Genomic DNA, 19,068 nt, shown 5'->3' on the forward strand with positions numbered 1-19,068 from the left:
TGATTTACCAGAAGAAGAGATTGAAGTTAGGCGCATCAAAAGGATACCTCCTAGATATCTCATCATTCTTGATCAGTTATATAAGAAGGGAAGATCAACTCCTATGTTAAGATGCATTTCGGAAGAAGATACTATTTTGGTCATGAAAGAAGTCCACGAAGGGGTATGTGGAAGTCACATTGGAAGCAGAGCGTTGTCGAGAAAAATACTTAGAGCAGGATATTATTGGCCAACTATGCTTCAAGGTTGTGCATAGTTTGTAAGCCAATGTGAGAAATGTCAAGTGTTCGCTCCCTTCGTCCCTTCTTCTGCAGAATTATTGCATTCGGTATTCTCACCATGGTCGTTTTATTAATGAGGATCGGACATTTTGGGCCCATTTCCCGTTGCAGTCAGGCAGTTGAAGTTCTTGATAGTAGTTGTTGATTACTTCACTAAATGGGTGGAGGCACAAGCAGTGGCACAGATCATAGTGTAAAGGGTACACTAGTTCTATTAGAGAAATATAATATGTCATTTCGGCCTTCCCGGGGTCATTGTTTCAGACAACGACACATAATTTGCTAGCTCGTCAATAGTAGAGTTTTATAAGGATTTGGGGGATACAAATCGATTTATTTAGGTAAAGCATCCTCAGGCAAATGGTCAGGCAGAGGCAGCAAACAAGATTATTCTATCCGGGATGAAAAAGAAATTGGATGAAGGTAAAGGTTTATGGGCCGAGTACTTGCACTAGATCTTATGGTCTTATCATACTACCCATCATTCAACTACTCAGGAAACTCCTTTTAGGATGGTTTATGAAGTTGATGCAATGATACCAGAAGAAATCAATACTCCGACTTAGAGGCGTATTTCTTTTGATGAGGGCACCAACTTAGAAAGTCTGGACAATTCTGCAGATCTATTGGATGAGGTCAGGGAAACAAACCACATAAGGGAGTTTGCAGCCAAACACGAAATTGCCAGGAGACTTAATATCAAAGTAAGGCAAAAAAGGATTTCACAAAAGAGATCTGGTGTTGAAGAATATGATTGACCCTGAGAAGAAAGGCAAGCTAGCTCCAAATTGGGAATGACCTTTTCGTATCTGTCAGAAATTGAATAATGGAGCTTATAAGTTAGAAAGTTTAAAGGGTGTTGAAATACCTAGGATTTTGAATGTATCCAACCATAAGTTTTATTTTAGTTCAATTATGTAATAAACGTCATGAATACAATTGTATTATAAATTTATAAAGTAGGTAAATCGGTCTTGGGACATGATCCTGGATTAAGCTCGTAGCCGATGAGTAATCATTTGAAGGCCAGAACTTTCCATATAATCGGTTGCGCTCGGGATAAGTTAATTGAAACCTCTGGCCTAACTGAAGTCCAAGTTAGTTGAAACCTCTGGAATAATCAGATGCGGTCGGGCTAAGTTAATTAAAACATCTTTCCTAACTTAAGTCCAAGTTAATTGAAACCTCTACCATAATCGGCTGCGGTCGAACTAAGTTAATTGAAACGTCTGGCCTAACTGAAGTCCAAGTTAGTTGAAACCTCTGGCATAAGCGGTTGTGGTCATGCTAAGTTAATTGAAACTTTTGACCTAACTAAAGTCCAAGTTAATTGAAACCTCTGGCATAATCGGTTGCGGTCGAGCTAAATTGATTAAAACCTTTGGCCTAACTAAAGTCCAAGTTAATTGAAACATATGGCAGAATCAGTTGCGGTCGGGCTAAGTTAATTAAACCTCTAGACTAATTGAAGTCCAAGTTATTTGAAACCTTTAACATAATCGGCCGCAGTCGGGCTAAGTTAATTAAAACCTCTGGCCTAACTGAAGTCGGAGTTAATAAACCTCTAGTCGGGTTATGTTTAATAAAGTTGTCCAAGCAAGAAGAATTTATGGCCAGAAGTTAAAGTTTTGGACTTAAGTAATTGATCGCATAGAGGAACATAGTCAAAACATTACAATAAATCATCAAACAAGAAGAGTTGGGCATATGTAAAAAAATAAAACAAAGCACGAAGGATCAGGTCAGATCGAATCAATCACAAGACATAGATTGTTAAAATAGTTAAGATGTTAGAAACCGAATAAAATGCATAGAAGGATAACGAAATAGCATTGTCATAAAGGAGCCCTCAAAGAACCAAAACATTTGACAGAAAAACAAAATATTATTCAAAGATACAAATGGGCACATCACCACTGAAAGCCAACAACAAATATAAGCAAATCTATATTTGATGGTGCTCATCTTCATGAGCTTCAGGTGTTGGATTATCCATCGCCTTATCCTTCAAACCCTATGTCTCAAGAGAAGCGTCATCCATGTCGACCAATTGCTCGTCTACTACAATCTTGAAAAAATCCATCCTTATTACATCCAGGTCGGGCATGATGAACAAAGCTTGAGCTTGAGCTCTCTCAAAAGCATCATCCCTGACAGAAATAAAATCCACTTGGGCATCTTGTAAATGCTTTTTTAAAGCCTCATTAAGAGCCTTAACATGTCCTGCTTCCCGGACCAAGCCGACGTTGGTCGCTTCGAGATCTGAGCACTTGGATTCAGTAATTTCCTTCTGCTTAGTCATTTCTGACAACTGGGACTCCGACGTCTCTTTCTATTTATTCATTTTTTTCAAGCTTCTTGGTCATCTCTTCTACCTGGAGGGATTGGGCTTTCAAATCATCTTTCAATTGGCTTATGTCTTTAGTCAGACGAGTTTCGTTTTGTTCATGGGCATCCCTTACTTCAAAAAGACCCTGAGTCATGACCGCACATCTCATCAAATAAGCCCTGAGTTTTTTAGTTAACTACTGAGCACCTATTGACTTTACATATTCAACGTCCTCAGTTGCATTCAAATGATCATAGAGATATCGCAAACCATAAAAACATTTGGACCAGAACTTGAATTCGAAGGGTGGGTTAGTTGGGTGACTACTATCAGAATCATGCATCAAGGTGGTGATAGTCAGGTTTGCCTAATTGACATCATCACTCATCAAGGTCTTCATTTTCTTTGGAGAGGCCGACTTAGAATCCCTAGAGGGAGGAACGAAGGTAGCCTGTCTCGGATGAAGTGGGAGTTACTTTGATAGCTTCCATCTTCTTCCTCTTAAGGGTCCAAGTTTGAATACCCATCAGATCACTTCAAGAAGCCAATTGATCCTCACACCTCGCTCTGACTTCAGCCATCAACTTCTTTTGTTCGGAAAGCTTGAGGTTTGTCATTTTCGCTGAAAAGAAAAGGCACAAGCAGTGAATTAATAAACATGAGGATTAATAAGGTTATTAGAAAGCAATAAATAAGTGCATATAAGCATTACCCAGAAAATTATAAATTTGTCTGGGTCTTAGGCCATCTGTAGTAAATCCTTAACTTTCATTATCCGGAAGGCATCCAAAATGGCCAAAGATCAGATCTCTGGATCATTTAACTTATCGTAGTCGAAGCCAAAAACCAGAAATTGACTATCTAACCAGTAAATCGGGAAACAGTAATTCCCATCCAGTGCATACATAACTTGGTGACACATTTTCCTACTCTTCACTCGAATTAACTTATCCTTAAAACCCTTACAGTTGGTGGTATAAGTTTGAAGAAAACTCTTCCTCAGAATACCACTGAGAGATACCCAACCTCCTTTTTCTACTCCTTTCAACTCAAAAAATGATAAAAATAATCCTAAAGTATGTGTTTTGTTCACTGCGTCACAAACCATTTGGGCGTAATTAACAAGGGGCTATATTTAGGGTTATGAGGAGATCGGATTCAAAATCGATAAACGGGATATGAATCTTAAAATCCTTGATTACCCCTGAATAGAAATAGAAGTATTCATTGAATACTCCCTTAGGTCGAGTAATACATACCCTCTTGCCAATCACACAAGGCTCTAAGATAACATTTTCCTCATTCCCAGTGGAAGAAACTAAACTTTTATAATGAAGCTTCGCGATAAAGTTATCATCGATGACACTATGGTCGTAGCTTATGACCTATTTATCCATCAAAAGTTATGTTACCTCCATCAGTGTGTCTAACAAACCTGAGGACGAAGACTCTAAGTCAGTGTTATCCATATGTGAATGGATTTCACCATAAACTTCTCTAATAATTCGATCAAAATCAATTCAACTCAAATAACCCTCACACTCTTGCATGCAAGCATTCCAAATCATATTTCTATCACTAGCAGTAAGAGAAATCGAGCATTCTCCCGAGTAACTATAGTCTCATATTAAAGACATAATAAAAGAACAAAAGGAGTGAAAAGGGGAAAGAAAATGATACTTGAGGCTGGAGATAGCAGAAGAATCGAGCGATGGATGAAGAAAAATTTTTGTCAGCAACACTCGGAAAAAAGATCACTAACTTAGGTAAATAACCAAAGTGACAGAGCAAAGTTTCATCTAAAATAAGTGTGTAACAGTTAAAAATTCATAACGAAGGAAAGTCATGATGAAAGTTTCCATAAAAGCCATCATGATGAGGAGAGAGAAAGATTTATCATCATTGAGATGACTGACACTTCAGTGACTTGTCGAGCATAAGGCCAGTCTATAAGGAGAGAATTCCAATACTATCTTGTCTGAACACTTCAGTCCAATAGGATATGTGGTCGGGGGGCTTATGTACATCCCGAAATTCCCTGAAGTCGAGGTTGTAGAATGTCGAGTATGAAGAGACAAGTAGGTCGGATAATCATAACTATACACAAGTCGAAATTCAGTTAAAGTTAACTTAAATGCAAGGCCAACACGATGGAGCCGACCATGGGATAACTCGGAAGGAAGAACAAGTCAGATCCGACTTTAGTGCTAGAAAACCATAGGGACGATCACGAGGAACGATTACTAAATGCCTTCATGATTACTGGGGTTTACAAAAGTTAATGGACAAGACATTACTTGACAATTATAGTAAGCGGCAGACATTAAGCAATTGTTTTTATGAGGGATGTGAAGAGGCATGCCTTTAAGTATCATTGATAAATGAAGCAATATAAAAGAGAGTTAGCCCATGAAGACGAAAAGGAAACCACCTGAGAAAAATATTTTGCAAACACTTAATCAATCATTTGATATTCTTCCTGACTAGCATCGAAGAAATTAATATTTTAATGTTTTTAGTATATATATATATATATATATATATATATATATATATATATATATATATATATATATATATATATATATATATATATTTATTGTTTGTTCGATTAATTTTTTTTTGTGAGTTGCTTGCTTAAACAATTTAAAAAATGTGTTGTTTATCATCACAAGGTTAATTAAAAGTTTTTTACATGCAATGTGTGAATTTGAACCCACCAAAAATATCTCAACCAATTTAAATTAATTCACCCATGGTAGATCTAAAAATATGTTAGTGATATTTTGAAGAATATCAAATTTACAATTGTAGAAAAAATGATACTTGTTTCAAGTTTCACAATACACAATAGGAAAAGGAAAGAGATTGGCAACAAAAAGAAAAAGGAACACAGAAAAGAGAATAAAGAGAGTGAAGAAAGCAGAGCAAAGCCACTTTATTTTTCTTGATCCAATCTAAACCCAACCTCTCCCAATCTCACTTTATCTCTGTAACATACACCACCAACCTAAACCAATGTAAGTTGTTGTTTATGTTCCTTTTTCTCTTTTCTTCTGTCTTTTTTTTTCTGTTTTCCCCTTCAATGTATTCATCCTAAAATCTTCAAATTCATCTCACAAGTTCCTCTTTTGCATCTTCCACTGCTTCAAACACTTCACCCCTTACCTAAAAATCACACCTTTACCATACCCATGAATCGTTTTTGCTATTTACTAACACTCTTTTATCTGATTCTTCTATGTGCAACTGCAACCCCTTCTCAGTCAATTGATATTAACCCACAAGACAAAAAATCTCTTTTATTGTTCAAATCATCTCTGCATGACCCTAGCCAGAGTTTATCCAACTGGGTAGGGTCTAATTGTTCTACATGGAACGGAATCATCTGTGACAACACTACTGGTAGAGTGATTTCAATCAATTTAACAAGTATGAACTTGTCAGGTCAAATCCACCCCAATTTTTGTAACCTTTTGTATCTTAACAAGGTGGATTTTTCACACAATAATTTCACATGCCCTCTACCTGTTTGTTTTGGGAACTTACTTAACCTTAGAGTTATTGATCTTAGTCACAACAGGTTTCATGGTGGAATACCGGATTCTTTCATGAGGCTTAAGCTTCTCACTGAACTTGTTTTGAATGAGAATCCACTCTTGGGAGGTTTGCTCCCTTTATGGATAGGTAACTTCTCTGCAAATCTTGAAAGAGTTAATCTTGGTTTCTGTTCATTCAGTGGAGGTATACCTGAGAGTTTACTTTACTTGAAGTCTCTTAAGTATTTGGACCTTGAAAACAATTTATTGTCTGGTAATCTTGTTGTTTTTCAACAACCTATGGTTATTCTCAACCTTGCTTCCAATCAGTTTACAGGTACTTTGCCTTGTTTTGCAGCTTCAGTTGAGTCACTAACTGTGTTGAATTTGTCTAACAATTCTATTGTGGGGGGTTTACCTGCTTGTATTGCTTCTTTTCAAGCTTTGACTCATTTGAATCTATCAAGGAACCATTTAAAGTATAGAATATATTCGAGGATTGTGTTCTCAGAGAAACTTGTTGTTTTGGACTTGAGTAATAATGATTTGTCTGGTCCTATTCCTAGTAAAATTGCAGAGACCACAGAAAAACTTGGCCTTGTTTTTCTTGACCTTTCTCACAATCAATTCTCTGGTGAAATTCCTTTGAAAATCACCGAGTTGAAAAGCTTGCAGGCTTTGTTCCTTTCTCACAATCTTCTTTCGGGGGAAATTCCTTCTAGAATTGGAAATTTGACTTATCTTCAAGTCATTGATCTCTCACACAACTCTCTGTCTGGTACCATTCCATTCAGCATTGTTGGGTGCTTTCAGTTGTATGCTCTTATACTTAATAACAACAATCTTTCTGGCATAATTCAACCGGAGTTCGATGCGTTGGATATTTTGAGGATACTAGATATAAGCAACAATAGGTTTTCGGGGGCTATTCCACTCACTTTGGCTGGATGTAAATCTTTGGAGATTGTGGATTTTAGTTCCAACGATCTTTCTGGATCATTGAATGATGCAATAACCAAATGGATGAACCTCAGGTATCTTTCTCTTGCTCGGAACAAATTCGATGGCAGCTTGCCTGGTTGGTTGTTCACATTTCAAGCTTTAGAAACAATGGATTTGTCACACAATAAGTTTTCTGGCTTTATACCTGATATTAATTGGAAGAGTAGCTTATTATTTAACATAAGGGATGTTACTGTTAAAGAAGAGCCTTTGGTTGAAGCGAGAAGGGTTGAACCAAGAGTTTCAGTAGTTGTTTCTGATAGCAACCAACTCAGTTTCACATACGATCTTTCATCAATGTTTGGAATCGATCTATCCAATAATCTGTTGCATGGAGAGATTCCAAGGGGCTTATTTGGCCTAGCTGGTCTAGAATATCTGAATTTGTCGGGCAATTTTCTCAACGGACAGCTCCCTGGTTTGCAGAAAATGCAAAGTTTGAAAGCCATAGATTTGTCGCATAATTCCTTATCGGGACATATCCCGGGAAACATTTCCAGCCTTCAAGATCTAACCATTTTAAATCTGTCTTACAATTGTTTCTCTGGATATGTTCCTGAGAAGCAAGGGTATGGAAGATTTCCCGGTGCATTTGCTGGCAATCCAGATTTATGCTTGGAGTCTTTGAGTGGAATATGTGATGATGGAAGGATTCCATCTAATCAAGGCAGTTATTTTAAGGAAGATAAGATGGATGGACCTATATCTGTAGGGATTTTCTTTATCAGTGCCTTTGTTAGTTTTGATTTTGGTGTTGTTATTCTATTCTGTTCTGCTCGAACAAGAAAGTTCATTCTCCAAACCAAAGCTTGATTTGTTGCATCTCACAATGACTCAATCTTTCTCCTGTAAATTCCATTTTGTAATTTGGCAGCTGCCTTCTTGTTTCAAATGAACATAGACATCCGTGTCCCGGCCAAATGTCATGATGAGTCACCAAAGGTTTAAACCATTCATGACCAAAGGGTTTAAACCATTCATGACTCTGAATAGAGTGTAATTGTAAAGATTTATACTGCATTATTCAGCTGGGAAAGAATGTATGGTTGTGGTGAAAGTTTTATAACTTGATTGCTCAATGCTCGACTTTAGGATGCATTATCAAATTCATCCACATACCATACCTTGTTATTTATAATCAGTGGAGACTTAGCATGAAACATACATGCCTTTGTATCTAGTTTAGTTATGGTAAAATTTTGATCTTGCTCCTCAATTTTGCAGATTTGCAAACATTACAAACATGTTTGCATTTATGGAACATGTATGATTCTAGATTTTCCTAGCTCTAGTCTGTCAAATGCACTCAACTTAATTTTTCTTGAGTTTAAATGATATTCTGTCAATTTAAAAAAAAAATGAAAGATGTTAACCGATGAACTTACATTGTTCGGACGAATAGTCATAAAACTAGAAAAAACTAGAAAGACGTTCAATCAATTGGTTTCAAGGTCAAAACTCAAAAAGCATGAAGCATGCTTTAGTGATTACAATGAATTGTTTACAGAAAACAGCAAGTAATTTAATTTAGCTTCCGTATAGAATAGAATCAATAATGTTACATACAATGAGTTCTATCAATTTCTACTACCTACTTAACTTCCACAGGGTACTTATGGCGTGCATGCAATATGCTGTCCTCATGGTTTATGCCTGTAACAACAACAAACAGTCCTTCTAGCTTCCAATTTAAACCCAGAAGGCCAAATTCTTTACCAAAACCACCCTAACAAGCCCTTTAATCTTTGTTGCAACCAATTTATTGCTCATCTCAAAAGTTGTCATTTGAAAGTTATAGCCTGCATCCATTTCCATTCCTATTTGCACATAATAATACATCTTTTGCTACTGCAATACTGTTCTAATATTTGATAGGACCATCTAGGCTCCCGGATGCAAACTGCCACCACAAAATGAAAGAAAAGAGACGGAAATTGGTCAAGGCAGATTTACAGTGCATTTCCTCAATGGGAATAGATTTCAGTTTGAAGAGGGCAAATAAGTGCTTTCTTTAATGAGAACATCTCCACATATTAAATTTAGGTATAACCTTAACGAAACTGAAACTCCGCAATAAAAGAATTCAGAAACAACTCGTAATGTTGACAGTAACTGATGAAGCAAAACAAACCTGCTGAACAATAGGATTTGTTGAAGTAGTAAATTCATGAGTCATTCCTTCCCAAACAACCTTTCCCTTGTGTAAAAACAACAACCTGTGTTTATGCAATATCTTTTCAAATTAAGGTACATCAAATAGTCAACAAATTAAGAGGTTATTTTCAACTATCACGAAAATATACTTACCTGTCAATGGCTCTTTTAATGGTACTGTGTTGGTGAGTAACAACCACATAAGATGTAATATTCCCAGGTTTTCCAAGTGCATCTCGTCCTTTTATGTGGACAGAGCGAATCAGATCTTCAACAACAGTAGATGCAATGGGATCAAGTCCAGCAGTCGGTTCGTCATACAAGAGGACCTGAAAAGGAGGCAGGGAGTTACATGTTGACTAAATAACAGTAAATGTCACGTCAAATGAGAATTCAAGGAGCATCTCAGAAGTTGGAATATTTAGTGTTGCAGCAAAATAACTGAAAGCCATTGTCTCTTGTTTAATGAACATATGATAACCAGGAAGAGGGTATGTGCAGAGAGGGAATTCTTAGAATAAGATGATATAATGTATACTTTTTCGTGTGATAGACAAGTATGTCTGGTTTCTCCTTATTCATTGGCATTGATGAACCTATGGAAAAGTTGTGGACTAACAAATATAGGAAATGGTATCAAGTGCAATAGATGGATAAGACAGTCTCCCAGAAAAAATTAACCGCGAAAACTACAATTGTTGAGAAGATGATTTTTATATTGAAAGAAACAGTAGCAGAAATAATATCCCATGGCATGCGAACTAACAATTGAATCTTTTGGTTCTTTTCAACATTTAAAGATGTCTAATAACAAAATTCCATTAAAATATGACCAAATGTCACTATCTCAAATGTAAAAAAACAGTTAAAATATCTGCAGCTGAACCGAGTTTGACTAGGACCTTCAACAAACTTTTAAGTTGCATCCTGATGTAAACAGGCAAGAGAAAAAGATCTGATTGTAAACAACCAAAAGCATAATTCTCCAATCATGCCGACCACCCAATTTAATGCCAGAAATCTTGGTAAACCAATAAACAGAGGAACCGCTAAAGCAGGTCAACCCAGATTGATCGGTCACCATTTCCATTGAATTCCCACCGTTAATCCGACATATTTTCATCACTTTGGTAAGATTTATGTTTGTTTATAGTTGCTTCAGAGTCATTTATCATGTTTTGTTGGTTTGGTATCGCATTGCATTTGATTACAAGTTTATGTCAAAAAGATCTCTTTTACGCTTCGTTTGGTAGTGTTATTGTTACAAGCCATTGCACAGGTTTAAAAGCATTAATAGTGAAGTTATGGATACTCAGAAAGGCAAAAATATGAAGAGACAGCAGGTCAACACGGGCACCCGTGTGCTACAACACTGCCCGTGTTGTTGGTCAGGCAAAGCAAAATGGAAGAAGAAAAACAGAGATCAATACGAGCACCCGTGTGGTGACACACGGCCGTGTTGTTTAAAACAGTGCACTAACACGGGCACCCGTGTGGAGGAACACGGCCCGTGTTGTTGCCTCTGTAGCTTGATTTGAAGATGCCCATTTTGGAGAGCACACACGGGCACCCGTGTGTACACACACGGCCCGTGTTGTTGGGCGCGGTTTGGAAACCTAAACTTTTGCTTTGTGAACCTATTCTGCTCATTAAGGGTAGTTTGGACCTTTTGCTTGGAGGAGATTCATCTGAAGCTATTAGAAGGCTTGGAAGGGAAAGGAGAGAGGACTTTTGGACGTACGAAAAGAAAGATTGCACCGGAGAAGATAGCTACTACGGAGGATTCGAAGACGGCGAGATTCAAGGGCATCACCCATTGAAGATCAAAATCTCTTAATTCTTTGTAATGTTTAATTTCTATACTATGATTTCTTTGAATACTATGAGAGGCTAAACCCCCAATGCTAGGGGGGTGGTCCTGATTTGATCTGATGTTATGAATTCTAACTATGGATTTCCTATTTACTATGTTACGAATTTCAATTCAATTGTGTGATGTGCTTATGCTTTTGTATCGGACAAATACAATTAGATCTATGACTATCAATAACAGGACTGTGATTGTTAGGGTTTTCACACAATTGGGTTTATAATTGTATCACCTAGGACTAGGAACTTTTGTAAATCACCATAAACCTTGATATTGTTTATGATTAAAACCAATGATTAATTGAATGGACATTTGAGTAAGAATTGGTAGTTTAATAGTTTCTTCCTTAAGGACTTAAGGAAGAACATTCTGAGGTTAGGTAATTGAATGTTTCATATGTATTAAGGAAATCTTGACTGAATTCATAACTGGTTAAATCAACCACTCACCCTAGCATATTTTATCTTAATCAATTATTTCTACTATCTTTTTGTGTTTACTATTATAAATTCACAAACCCAACCAAACCCTTGTCTTTTTGTTCAAATAGCATCAGAAGGAAAATAAGTATTTCCTACGCAATCCCTGAGATCGATACTTGGAAATAAAACTCCTTATTACTACATCAGTAAAAATAGTACACTTGCTATTTTTCCGATCACAGACTCTAGAGAAATAATATGACAAGTGGTAACCTCCAAAACTCAGCTATAGAATTTCACTTTCCTTCTACTATACAGTAAAACATAAATAATTTTCCAAAGCCAAAAAACTGCCTTATTGATGTCACAATCATAGACATTGGTTCAGAAAAACAGCGGAAACACCTTTACTATAGAAACTTCCTTCGATACATTAGCAATGAAGTACAGAACAGAGATCCAATAGTACACAATTATTAAGATCATTCCCTTACTTCTTTGTATTGGAAATGACCAAAACTTCCCTCCTAATTTCCTCTCTAAAACCAAAGACTCGGACTTTTGATTGGGGCAAACTCAACCCTATAAAGCCAACTTGTAAGGTGAAGAATGTCCAAACTTTAAAAGCATTACTTAGGTAGGCGATGTTAGAATAAACCCAACCCCTTATACCAAGCATAATGAAGGCGCTGGAGGCTGCAATGAAGGAAATCCAAATGCCGCAATTAAGGAGGCTAGGGGCAGACCGGAGTTAAAGGCAGAAATTTCAACACTTTCCTTCCTAACATTTATTGGATATACCCAGAACTTTCCTCTCAATTTCCGCTTCAAAAACAAAATATTTCTCGCTATTCTATCATTCCTATTATTCATACCATGCCATTCCCTCTCTGACTTCCTAACAAACTAGCTATTACAACTAACTAACCATCCTTAACTGGGATTCTGCTAAGTGCTAACACATACAATGAAAATTGAAGATAAATGTATTAAATAAGCAAAATTAACTAAGGTAACTTACAGTGCTTGAATTTATAAATGAAACTTATCAAAAGCAAATAAAAATTCGAAAGACAATCCTGCCTAGTGAAGTCATTTCAAATAATAAGAACTACTAGGAATGGCATTTGATAGTAGATCATCTGAGGAAGGATTAGACACTTAAGAGTAGGAAAGGAGAAATTTCAGAAGTTAACATACCTCTGGTTCTAATGAATCCTTTGTGGTGTCACAAATAATAGATCGAGCTAAAGCAACTCGCTTTTTCATTCCGCCTGATAACTCAGAAGGAAGCCGTTCCTCAACTCCCTGTAAAAGATGGTGGATACGGAGTTATTCAATACGAAACTACTCTCTCAATGGTAGAAAGAAAACATTTACTACTACTTCTGCTACTCTTTAATGAAGTATTCACTGCCTGATATTAATGGATGAACCAAGTACTACACATATAAGACATATATACCTTTAAACCAACTGCAGCCAAGGTTTCCTTGACAAGCTCTGATATTTGTTCCTCAGGCATGCTTGAGTGTTCATACCTGAACAATTAACAAGGTCAGAAACAAAAAAGAAAAGGAATATAGAAGCTAGAGATCAATTAAATAACAATTGTTATCACCCTGTCATGTTAAAAAGGAAGTGAAATTTCAAAGCCAAGATTAAGCTTGCGTCTTACAAGAGAAAACCAACATTTTCACGAACAGTCAAAGAATCAAATAGTGCCGCGCTTTGGAACACCTGTTTTACAGATAAATAAATAAGATTACAACTAAAACATGATAGAACTTAAGAATTGCGGATAGGTCTGAAACTTACTAAGCCAATCCGAAGACCTGATATCTCGTCATCACTTATCAAACCACTTCTCTTTCTACCTCGAATATAAACTTCTCCCTGCTCAGTGGACAAGAGTTAACACTCAAGAAGTGAGCTCAATTATTCAAAATGAAATTCACATGTCCAAATCAGTCACTTACCTTGTCCGGAGCAAGAAGTCCCGCAATAATCTTCAAAATTGTAGATTTGCCAGTCCCAGAGGGACCAATTATTCCAACAGCTTCACCATATCTGATCTATTCGTAATGTTCAAAAGATAAAAACATGTGGAAATATTTTAGTATGCTCCCAATCAGCCAGGCCAGGCCTCCTTCAATTTTTCACTGATAACTAGTTTTTCGTTAAAAAAAAAAAAAAAGTGGTTTTTGATAGAACATAAGTATTACTTTATTTCCCTGAAGCATGAGTACTTCTAAAATAGTGAAATACCAGTTCCGTACTTATCCATACTGGGTACATGTACCGTACTCATGGTACTTCATTTTTTTTCCATTATTCGATTTCGAGTGAAATTTGTGATTTTCTCAAATATCAATATAGTATATTTATGTATTTTAATTTCTTCATTATTGTATCTTAACATTATTTCATACTAAGGTGGTGTTTGGAACACTTGGTTTAAGTTTATCTTATAACAATCACTTGGGTAAAGAAGTGTCTGGAACAGCTTATTTGGAAGTACTTCTGAAAACAACACACGATATATCAGTAACCCCTTTTCAGTTTAGGCAGAGTTGATCCTCATTACAACTTGTATCCTAGAAATAGCTTATATCTACTAAATCTTATACAACAACCGCATATAGAATAAATGCTTAACTAAGTTCTCCACGGAATAACACTCCTAAATATCACACTCACGCTGAATAGAACAACATACAAGAATTCAACCAAAACATTAAAGGATGAGTAAAGACAATGATATAATGAATCACCTTGAAGCTGATGCCATTTAAGATTTTCTTTTCCCCAAAAGACTTGTAGACGTCTCTACACTCAATAAGAACATCAGAATCATCGTCATGATCCCGAATTGTGTTTAATTGTTCTGATTTGGATGAACCCTAACAAGTAACAAATACACTTGATGTCACAAATACCGAAACAAAAAAAGAGAAAGAATAAAACTTGGTGAGTTAATTACAAACCCCACATTGAAAAGAAAAGAGAAAGAATGGATTAATAAATGTTGTTTTACATTGAACTGAATGGCGGAAGAGTCTTGGGTGTTGAAATTACGTGGAGGAGCGATGCAAGCACAAACAACTTTTCTGCGAATTTTGTTAGAGTGGGGATTGGCGTTGTTGTTGTTTGTTTGTTGAAATCTAGTAGAAGGGGGGGTATTTTTGTGTGGAGTGAGGCGAAAGAAAGGGTTGGTTGAGAGGGAAACCATGGTTAGGGGATTTGGATAATATAGATGGATGGAGAAGTTATTGGGTTATAGACATGGAAAGTAGCATGTGATTCATGTGGAGAACGAAGAGTGGAGTTTTCAAAAGGGTGGTGATGATGAAGAAGATGAGTGAGTCAAATGGGGATGATTGGTCGTCGGTGATTTTGAGAAGTCGCTTTCCCGGAAGATGGCTATTGGACTTGCCTGAGAGGGCCTCACTCCATCGACTTTCTCTTTGTTTATTATTTAACTCAAAGAAAAAATTCTCCTTTGGAGTAAATATCAATATGTCCTCATACCTATTAAAAAAAAGTATGTTATCCTATCCATCGACCTCTCTATATATTATCTACCTATAAAAAAAATCATAAAATCATAATTTAGATAATTGAGGAGGAGTGAGTTTTGGTAAGTGTTTTTTTAGTGGAGGGGAATGACTTGCAAAATTAGTAATTTTATGTTTGCGAAGTTAAAAGAGTGTAGTTTGTAAGAGTGAGTGAAATAATATATGTTATGGCACGTCTAATTCGACGTGAAATGCGAGAATTGTCCGATCAGATCTTACGATAATTGATGTATGAGTAGTTGGGATCAGGTGTCCGACTCTTTAAAGAGGTTACATTTGTTTATCTGTCTTTCGTAATGATGCTCTAGATTGAACCTTTGTTATTGGGTATGCTTGACTGGGCATGCTTGTTTGGGTCATTGGTTGTTTGAAATAGTTGTCCCCTAAGTCCTTACCACAACTTAGTGAAATGAGAATTCTCTTGGCGAACATGGGATCGATCTCGGGCCTATTCTCCTCTACTGCTTCGAGTTTTCTGGGTAGATTTTTGGCTTAAAAAAGGGGAGCGAAAGAAGGTCACTCATACCTCTGACTCCATACATCCCTAACATTTCGCAAAACATACAGTTTACCCTTAGCCCTTTCTCGAATATCCAACATTGTAGCCATCATTTGTTTTTCCTACTTCGATAACTACCTTGATGAATCGACTTATGTTCTCCTTGAGGGTTACTTATTTCTTCTTTTGGCTTTTGTCGAGGACAAATATTGTCTTGGGTTAAATTTTTGGGTGGTGAATTGGACGGTAAAATAGTCATAAAGTTCCTTTCAGGAATGTGTTTAGCTATTAAGTAGGGTTTTGAACCACCTCATGGCAGATTCTTTGAGGGTCAAGATGAGTAATTTGTAGTTCACCATGCTTTGGGCATGGTGATAAACAAGTATGGCGTCCACCTGTTTGTCGTGTTCGTCTGAATCTCTGGTCTCGTCGTTGCTATCTAACTTTGGGGATTTTCAAGAGACTTTGGGATCTTGTTGTCAAGGATGCGCCTAAAGAGCAGGTTTCTTTTTTATTAAGGAACTTGTACTTTGACATCGTGGATGTCTTCTCTATGAAGATGGCGCGAAGGAGATCCTTGAGGACGACATCCTTCAAGGGACTGTGGAAGAGATTGGTGTTCCTGGTACCAGGGGCAATCTAATGAATGCTCGGCTTGGAGATGCAGCATCAATGGGGATCAGTTTTTATGTGGTTTCACAGTTACCGTGTAATTCTACTTTGTGGTGTGAGTGGTATCTAGTCAGAGTGTATTGCAATTTCTCTTTAATCTTGAAGAGTCGTTCTCATCCAAGAGATGTGCGTTATGTTGTTGCACTAAGTTATAAACACTGGTGATAAGGTCATTAGCTCCTTGCACGCCTACATTAGCTTGTAGTTTTTGGAAGCTTTTGAGCATCTTAGGTCCATGGATGTGTGGTTCTAGTGGTGGATGTGTGAAAGTTTAACCTTGAAGCAACATTACAAAGGCTGAAAGATTGCTAAAACCTGGAACATGCTTTGGCCGATAGTTGTAGGAACTAGAATTTGAGAAGTCAAAACAGAGGAAAAACTTACTAGGAATGGGTCAACGTCTTCTATTGGAGGAGGTGGAGCCTCTCTCATAGGATCAGAGACATTAACTATCGCGGCAGTGGAGTTACGTTTGGCGGTTATTCGGCCAAACTTATATGTTGCCATAGTTTGAACAAAATTGATCAAAGATTATAGTAGGAAAAAGATCGGTTGCTACGGAGTAGTGGTGAAGAAATAATGGTTTATCGTGAAATTCAAGGGAACTAGAAGCCAATTATCATAGACGATGCCATTATTTCATGATGAAACAAGAACTAGATAATTTAGAAGGAGTGAGTTCTTTTGGTGCGATGGTAAGATTCTCTAGTGAGGTGGAGTATGATGGACTTGTAAGGTTAGCACTTTAGCATCCAACTTAGTAAAGTCAAAGAGATGTAGTTTGTAAGAGTGAGAGTGAGAAAAAACTTGTTATGTCACATTGTAGGGCTTATGTATAACGTATACTTAAAAATGTCTCTGTCTAACGCACTGTGAGATGCAGGGATTATTTGATCACATCTAACAATAGCCAATGTATGAGTAACGAGGATCAAGTTTCTGGCTCTTTGACGAGGTTCCACCTGATGGCGTGTATTTTGTAATGATGCCTTGGATTAGGCCATTGTGATTAGGTTTGTTTCTTTGGGTCATTGTCTAGTCTAGAACATTAATGAAGATAATTCTTAGGAAGAAGTTCAATCTTATTTGAAATGTGTCAATTCAAATTTCGTCATCAATTATGTGGATAATTTGTAAATATTTTTGTAAGTGTTATTTAAATATTTATGTCTACCTTAACTCTAGTGGACCTTCGAAATTTAATTCATCTAAATTTTTTAAATAAAAATAACGATAATAATTTATCTACTTTATTAAAACTAGCATGACATGCAAACATTAGATTGGTTCAAATAGAATTATATTTCAATTTCTTAAGTAAGGTATTATATTAAGGTGATGAAAATAAATTATTTAGGTGAGGATACACACTAAAGTGGTCATTCATATTCTCTAACAAGATTAATCGTTGATAACATTGATGGCAACTTCGTATCAATAAGATGGTTAAAAAAATGTAACATGTCATTATCTCACCTTTCTTTCTTTATAAAAACAATGAGAAAGTTATTTGTTTAAAAGATTCACTCAGTTGACTGCGAAAGTGATAAAATTATAAGTAAAGTATTTTTAAAATGGATTTAGATCTCTCCCAAAAGCTAACTTAAAAGATGAAGTTGTTCAACCATATTTATACATTTAATAATATGGGAACCTAAGCAATGTGAGACTCTAATGTAATTTCAACAACACAAACTTCAACACCTACCATCACATCTAGCATGACTTTGGGGTCTAATTTCCACATTGTAGTTCTTAACTCGGTTTTGATACCATGTAAAATGGGTTTTGATCGTATCCCAAAAGTTACCTCTATATATGAGGTTTCCTAAACATATTTATACATCCAACTGCCTAAGAACCTAAGCAATGTGGGACTCCAAATAAATTCAACACCCACCCCCACGCTTAGTATGAGCCTGAGTCTAATTTCTACGTTGGAGTCCTTAACTTGAATTTGATACTATGTTAAATAGGTTTGGATCGCATCCCAAAGTCAAGCTCAAAGGTTGATGTTGTCCAAGCATATTTATATATTCAACAACATAGAAACCTAAGAAATGTGATACTCCAATATAACTTCAACAATACTAATAAACTTCAACACCCACCCATACATATAACATGAGCTTGAGTCCAATTTTCATATTGCAATCCTTAACCCATCTCTAATACCATGTTAAATGGGCATGGGGCTATGATACCATGTTAAACGAGTTTGAATCTCATCTTAAAAACAAACTCAAAGTTTTATTATATAGGATAATTGTTTGTGTTAATCCTAGAGGTGAATAGTTTTATTATAACTTATTACTTGTATCGAATTATTTATTAATAATAAAATGCATTTCTTTGTTATGTTTATTTTTTCAAAATAATAAAGTTACTAGAATAGCTAGTTCATTTAATGAAATTTTAAGTGTGACTTTATCATAAGATCACATTAAACATGATATTCTTAAAGTATCCATAGTCCAATTTTATTCTGAAGAGGTATAGATTAAAAACATTGAGACTATTATGTGGATAAATTGATGATCTCATCTCATGGATCATGGATAAAGAGTTATCAAGTCTTTACATATGTATGAATATTAGGAGTAATATTTATACTTGATTGACTCACTATGAGAATACTAAGAATGTTATGCAAGTGACATAATTTATTCTTAAGGTGATAGTGGTGTATACCATCCTTCGACTTGAAACCACTATGAACCCT

At 36.2% G+C, this 19,068-nt stretch overlaps 2 protein-coding genes across 2 annotated transcripts; one reads left to right on the forward strand and one right to left on the reverse strand.

Annotated features, from left to right (window-relative positions):
* Positions 1–5,422: 5,422 nt before the first annotated feature.
* On the forward strand, positions 5,423–8,230 carry LOC127126992 (receptor-like protein CLAVATA2). The gene has a single exon (XM_051056071.1). The coding sequence runs from the start codon at positions 5,805–5,807 to the stop codon at positions 7,962–7,964; it is 2,160 nt and encodes a 719-aa protein (XP_050912028.1). The 5' UTR covers positions 5,423–5,804; the 3' UTR covers positions 7,965–8,230.
* Positions 8,231–8,562: 332 nt separating this feature from the next.
* Positions 8,563–15,114, reverse strand: LOC127126994 (protein TRIGALACTOSYLDIACYLGLYCEROL 3, chloroplastic). The gene is made up of 10 exons (XM_051056072.1): positions 14,635–15,114; positions 14,372–14,500; positions 13,577–13,672; positions 13,416–13,493; positions 13,276–13,337; positions 13,063–13,138; positions 12,798–12,905; positions 9,459–9,634; positions 9,283–9,367; positions 8,563–9,051 (listed from the first exon to the last, which is right to left on the reverse strand). Exons 1-10 carry the CDS (start codon positions 14,827–14,829, stop codon positions 9,013–9,015), a joined length of 1,044 nt encoding a protein of 347 aa, XP_050912029.1. The 5' UTR covers positions 14,830–15,114; the 3' UTR covers positions 8,563–9,012.
* Positions 15,115–19,068: the final 3,954 nt, after the last annotated feature.

Source organism: Lathyrus oleraceus, chromosome 3 (assembly GCF_024323335.1).
Source record: "Lathyrus oleraceus cultivar Zhongwan6 chromosome 3, CAAS_Psat_ZW6_1.0, whole genome shotgun sequence".
Taxonomy (NCBI): domain Eukaryota; kingdom Viridiplantae; phylum Streptophyta; class Magnoliopsida; order Fabales; family Fabaceae; genus Lathyrus; species Lathyrus oleraceus.

Bases quoted from the DNA above. Each gene is read 5' to 3' on its own strand.
- LOC127126992 (XM_051056071.1), top strand. From the start codon at position 5,805: ATGAATCGTTTTTGCTATTTACTAACACTCTTTTATCTGATTCTTCTA.
- LOC127126994 (XM_051056072.1), bottom strand. From the start codon at position 14,829: ATGGTTTCCCTCTCAACCAACCCTTTCTTTCGCCTCACTCCACACAAA. The intron at 13,673-14,371 runs GTGATTCATTAT...CATTACGAATAG, and splicing joins TAAATGGCATCAGCTTCAAG to ATCAGATATGGTGAAGCTGT. The intron at 13,338-13,415 runs GTAAGTTTCAGA...TCTGTAAAACAG, and splicing joins CAGGTCTTCGGATTGGCTTA to GTGTTCCAAAGCGCGGCACT.